Source organism: Alligator sinensis, unplaced genomic scaffold (assembly GCF_000455745.1).
Source record: "Alligator sinensis unplaced genomic scaffold, ASM45574v1 scaffold97_1, whole genome shotgun sequence".
NCBI lineage: Eukaryota > Metazoa > Chordata > Crocodylia > Alligatoridae > Alligator > Alligator sinensis.
In genome coordinates this window covers 2,642,645-2,648,613 of record NW_005841921.1, presented here as the reverse complement: position 1 = coordinate 2,648,613, position 5,969 = coordinate 2,642,645, and the positions used below count along the sequence as shown (strand labels likewise).

Below are 5,969 nucleotides of genomic sequence, written 5' to 3'. Positions count from 1 at the left end.
GCTCGGGGGCCGGGGCCGGGACCCCGGCCCCGCTCCGAACCCAGCGCAGTAGCACGAGCCGCACGAACCCCCGGGGGACCGCCGCTCGCGCCACGCTCAGTGCCATGGCCGTGCTCATGTAGGGGCGGCGGGCGCCGCGTGATGACGTTGCCGTCGCGCTCAGCGGGTGCGCATGCGCAGTGTGCGGCGGTGATCGGGTGCTAACGGCGTGACAGCTAGGGCCGGGCTCGGGCAGGTGAGCGCGCGCCAAGTCCCCTCCCCCCTGCCCCGGGGTCGGGCCCTGGGATGCGGCGCTAAAGGCAGCGCGGGCCTGGGGCTCCCCCTGTGGGAGACGGTGCCGCGGGCCGGAGGTTGAACGCGCCTGCTCCAAAGGGTGCGAGAGCAGAGAGCTGCGTCCCCCTCTTCCGTTTTAGTCCCAGCTCCGGCTTCGTTTGCTTGAAAAGCCGCCTCCCCCCGTTTGGGTAAATTCAGTAAAACCAAAACGCGGCCCCCGCCGGATCTCCGACGCTTGTTTTCTTCAGCCATTGCCTCCCTTAGTGAGCCGGTGCCTCAGTCGCACGCGGGCCCGGCTGACAAAAGAGCCCCCTAATTAACCTTGTTGCTTGTGTGAGACTCTTGCACTGTATCTCAGAGCCCCAAGGCTGATACCCTCCAAAGCCTGAAGCCAGGAGGAAAGATGAGGGTGGCGGGTCACTTGCTGATGAGATTTGCTGCGCTCTGGAAAAGGGAAAGGTTGATGCCCAGCTCGTCTTTCCATTCTCTTTACAGGTAGTCCTGCCGTTCCTGCTGGTATCTAGCTAGTAAGTAGATTTCATAGACATTAGGGATGGAAGGGACCTTGGAAGATCATCGAGTCCAGCCCCCTGCCCCAGGGGCAGGAAGTCAGCAGGGGCCATAGGATCCCAGCAAGATAGACATCTGAATGTCTCTTGAAGGTGTTCAAAGTAGGTGCTTGAACCACCTCCAGTGGCAGGCTATTCCTAACCTTGGCGGCTTGGACAGTAAAAAAGTTCTTCCTTACGTCCATCCTGAAGCAGTCCTGAAGGAGTTTGTGACCATTTGACCTTGTCATCCAATGGGGCACTGGCGAACAGATGTTCCCCCAGATCCTGGTGAACAAACTTATAGGCAGCCACCAGATGACCCCTGAGCCTGTGCTTTTCCAGGCTGAAGAGTCCCATAGCTCTCAGCCTCTTATCATAAGGTCTGTGTTCCTGACCTCTGATCATGCATGTGGATCTCCTCTGCACTCGCTCAAGCTTCTCCGCATCGTTTTTGAATTATGGAGCCCAAAACGGCGCAGTACTCTAGCTGTGGCCTCCCAAGGCCAAGTACAGTGGGAGAATGACGTCCTGGGCTTTGCTTGAGAAGCATCTATGGATGCAAGCCAGCGTTTTGCTCACTTTACTAGCCGCAGCATCACATGGAAGGTTCGTGTTCATCTTGTGGTCAATCATGACCTTTTCGTCTAGTGCTAGCCAGCATAGCACTGCCGAGCCTATAAGGATGCTGTGGGTTTTTCTTCCCAAGGTGAAAAACCTTGCATTTTTCGGTGTTAAACATCATCAGGTTCTCATCCGCGCATTTCCTGAGCCTGTCAAGGTCAGCCTGGATGGCCCTCCTATCCTCAGGTGTGGACGCTTTACCCCAGAGTTTAGTGTCATCAGCAAACTTGGCCAGTCTGCTTCTGATACCAATGTCCACATCATTAATGAAGATGTTAAATAGTATAGGCCCAAGGACAGAGCCTTGAGGGACCCCACTGGTCACTGCGCACCACGACAATTGACTTACATCAGCCACCACCTTCTGGGTCCGACCACAAAGCCAGCTCCCCAGCTAGCAGATTGTGGTGAAGCTGAGGCCACAGTTGGCCAGTTTTGCCAAGAGGTGATAATGGGATACCAGATCGAAGGCTTTTTTAAAGTTAAGATATATGACATCAATCTCTTCTTTGTTGTCCAGGTGATAGGTCACTTGGTTGTAAAAGGAAATAAGATTGGTCAAGCAAGACCTACCCGTGACAGACCTGTGCTGGCTATCCCTCAGGATGTTGCCATCAGCCAGTCTGTTAAGAATGGCCTCTTTGATAATCTTTTCTAAGACCTTCCCCAGAATAGAGGTCAGGCTGATGGACCTGTAGTTAGCCGGATCCACTTTCCTACCCTTCTTGGAGATAGGCACCACACTGGCCTTCTTCTAATCTTCGGGCATTTCACCAGAGCACCAGGAGTTCTCGAAGATCCGTGCCAGGGGCTGGGCTATGGTGCTTGCCAGCTCCTTGAGTACCCTGGGGTGTAAGCTGTCGGGGCCAGCTGACTTGAAGGTGTCCAGCCTCTCAAGGTGTTCCTTCACAAGGTCAGCATTGATGGAGGGTAAGGAATCATCCTCACCCAGGTGTTCCTGTCCTGTAATGGGCAGGGGTGCCCCTTTGGAACTGGTGAAAAACTGATGCAAAGTACCCATTTAGCAAGTTGGCTTTTTCCTGTGTGTCGGTTGTCAGTTGTCCCATGGTTTAGCAGGGGTCCAATGTTGCTCTTGCTTTTCCTCAGGCTGCCCACATATCTAAAAAGGACTTTTTATTGTACTTGATACTTGTAGCTAGTTGGAGTTCAGTTGCAGCCTTGGCTTTCTTGGTTTGCTCCCTGCAGGTCTGGACCAGTGTAGAATATTCCTCCTTGGAGGTGGAACCAGTCCTCCATCTTTTGTAGGTCTTTCTTTTTAGACGCAGGAGGTCTGCTAGTTCCCTCCAGAGCCAAGGGGGCTGCTGTGCTCTTTTGCTGCCTTTCCTCTGAGACGGAATAGATTTAGCTTGTGCATCCAGGATCGCTCCCTTGAGGAGCAACCACTCATCCTGAACTCCCCTCCCCTTTGGGTCATGATTCCTTAGGGTCTCACTGACAAGCCTCCTGAGCTTGTCAAAGTCAGCTTTCCTGAAGTCGAGGACTTCTGTATTGCTGACTGACTTGCCAGCTTTCTGGCAGATGGAGAAGGTGATCAGCTCATGATCACTGCCACCCAGCTTCCCTTTGATTGTTAGGTCGCTGATTAGGTCGTCCCCCGTAGCCAGTACCAGGTGAAGCAGCGCTTTACCTCTAGTCGGCCCGTCAACTTCTTGCGTCAGGTAGAGCTCATCCACACACGAGAGAGAGCTTTGCAACCGCTCTGATTTGGCTGAGCGCTCTTCCCACAAGATGTCTGGGTAGTTGTAGTCTCCCATGATAACTATGCATTGGGAGCATGCATCTTCAGTCAATTCCCTGGCAAACTCCTGGTCAAGCTCTTGATCTTGGGTAGGAGGTCTGTAATAGACTCCCACCATTGTGTCCCCTGTTCTGTGTTCCCCACGGATTTTAACCCAGAGGGTCTCCAGTCATCCACCCTGGTCGCCCCCTTACCGGCTTGCAGGGATGCGTAGCTTTCCTTGACGTAGAGAGCTATACCCCCGCCCCTTTTGTCCACTTGATCTCTCCTGTACAGGGTATAGCCATCTATACCTGTACAGTCCAGTCATGGGTGGATGCCCAGCAGGTCTCCGTTATCCCTATGACGTCATAATTATTTGTGTTAAGCAGGCAGACAAGTTCCTCCTGTTTATTCCCCAATCTCCTGGCATTTGTGTACAGGCAGACAAGTGTCTCTTTAGGGGCCCTTGCCTTGCCCACAGCTTGTTCCAGGGCTTAGTCAGGGCTGGGCTCCTTTAAGTGCCTTGACCTGCTGCCTTTGCAAGGGTTGCTCAATGGGCCAGCAGTGGCGATAGTCCCCCCATCCTCTGGCGGTCTTAGTTTAACCAGTGGTTAATTTTAAGATTGCTCTTTCCTCACTGGTGCGAAGTAAAAATGCCACAATTTTCTCCAGCAAAATTTCATATCTTATTTGTTTCATAGGTCTAGATTGTAGCCATGTTGGTCTAAGGACATAGGCAGACAACATTGTTTGGGTTCAGCCTGAAGAAGGGTGTTTGTACTCAAAAGCTTGGAAAAAAGAATTTTCCCAACTATTTTAGTGGTTCTAATAAAAGATATTGGATTTACCCAAAGAACCTTGTCTGACTATGTCCTTAGACCAACATTGCTACAACCTGTACCCCGAAACACTTTTTTCCAGCCATGACACTCATTTGTTTTGAGTGTACTTCGCTACTGTAACCTGCTACATGACGGCTGCATCTTCTAACCTGGCACTCTCCAAGGTGGGCTCTCAACTATGCTACCGTCTTACCTGGCTCTCTGCAAGGTGGGATTTTATCTATGTTATTCTCTTACCTGCTGATGGGGCAGTGACCCTACATTACAAAATTCTGTCAGCACAGTTATGTCTGTTAGGGGTGGGAAAAGATTGATGCACATGGCTGACGTGTCTCTGCTGGCAAAACTCCCAAGCAGATGCAGCTCTGCCAGCAGAAGGCAGCTTTTGTTAGCTTAGTTCCCCACTTTGTGGGGGACCTAGTTTGGTTCTGATGGAAGAAAAATACCTGGCTTCCTCAGTTAATGCAGAAGTTTGTAGAGCAGGCTTTCATTAAATGCCACTGGCTTGTTGCTGTTAGTTGCTGCTTGGCCAAGCTGCATCAGTGATGTTGAAATATTATTTTTCACTGCCCTGGGGAGAAAACAGCGAAACGGAAACAAGACTGAGCAAAATGATGCCGATGCTATTGCATTGGCATTGTTGGAGCTGTCTATATGCAGGTTTAAAGCAACAGCATAACAATGTCTTGCACTCATGCAAGGAACCCTTTTAATGAACGCTTGTAAAGACCAAGTCTTCCATAGAAGCTTCCTACTCACCAAGAATGAATGGATTTTTTTCAAGTCTTATTGGCTGTGTGTTTTATATTTTATTATGATTTGCATCGCAAGAATGTCTTACGGTGCAGGGGGAGAGTTCTCTAGGATGGGGATTTGCAGCTTGGTAGTCCTTCTGCACAGTCAATCACAATGACTACATTAGAAGGTAACATAAGTTGATCTTAGGTACTTTTACATTTTGTCCATCTCTCTTAGTGGTAGTGCTATGGATAACTGAACTTTCAGAGAACCAAAATGGAAAGGTATAAAAGAAAGTGGAGAAGCACAAAGGTGCAGGAGTTCATGAATAACAATATTGGACATTTTAGGAGAGAGATGAATAAGCGTGTTTTTCTTAAACCAGAAGTCTCTTTTAAAGCATTCACTGTCTCCTTGTACATGCATTGTGTAAGATAATGAATTTTCATAGTACTAATAAGGAAACAGCATTTTTAGTGAATCCTCGTGGACGCTAGGTCAGGCTTAGTTCCTGAGTTCAATTATTCAGAGGCACATCCTTTTTTCACGTAATTTAATTGCTCATTTTCTTTTTTCTTGAGTCTGTTTTAGTACAGCTGATGTTCTTGGCATTTAGGTTTAGAAATTATGAGATAATTTATATTCTACGGTTGGAAGCAAGAACGAATTGATTTGTCTTTTCTCCAAGATCTGTTTTGCACTTCAACAGTAGTTTAGATTTACCAATGATAATACTTTTATATAAGAACAATTTAACACTTGTTAATGAAAAGAGATCTAGTGAATTTGTTCAGATTATCCTTCATGTGTAATTTATGGGATAGCACAGAGCAGCGGTGGGCAAAATATGGCTCACGAGGCTCACGAGGCCATTCTATTCCCCCACGGGCTATCAGCCCTGTGAGCTGCAAGCGGCTGCAGCAGGGGGGGGGCAGGGGAGGAGCCACTTTTCCCCGCGCTCAGCTTTTCCCCGGACTCCTTCCCGGCACGGAGGAAAGTGGCCCCTCGCCTACCCTGTGGCTGGCACCCCGCTCGCATCCTGCACGGGGCTGTCCGGAGCAGGCACAGGCAGCCCCATGCGGGCTGTGAGCAGCTACAGTGCGGGGCGGGCGAGGGGCTGCTTTTCCTCCCCCCGCACTCTGCACCAGCTTGTGACCTGGCCCCACTGCCAGCCTGGGCCCCACTCCGGCTCCGGGCTCGCCA

General features: G+C 50.3%; 2 protein-coding genes across 5 annotated transcripts in view; one reads left to right on the top strand and one right to left on the bottom strand.

Annotated features, from left to right (window-relative positions):
- DDX28 (DEAD-box helicase 28) overlaps positions 1-525 on the bottom strand; it is a 4,227-nt gene extending 3,702 nt beyond the window's left edge. The window contains exon 1 of the mRNA XM_014517699.2: positions 362-525. Coding sequence (XP_014373185.1) covers positions 362-525 — 164 coding nt within the window. The remainder of the gene's footprint in view (positions 1-361) is intronic.
- Positions 156-5,969, top strand: part of DUS2 (dihydrouridine synthase 2) — a 61,600-nt gene continuing 55,786 nt past the window's right edge. For 2 of the 4 annotated variants that reach the window (XM_025198441.1, XM_025198439.1), the window contains exon 1: positions 156-235. The gene's annotated coding sequence lies outside the window, so the exon portion shown is untranslated. Of the gene's footprint in view, positions 236-768; positions 801-4,107; positions 4,237-5,969 lie in introns of all 4 variants that reach the window. The other 2 variants (XM_014517690.2, XM_025198440.1) reach the window with 2 other exon arrangements.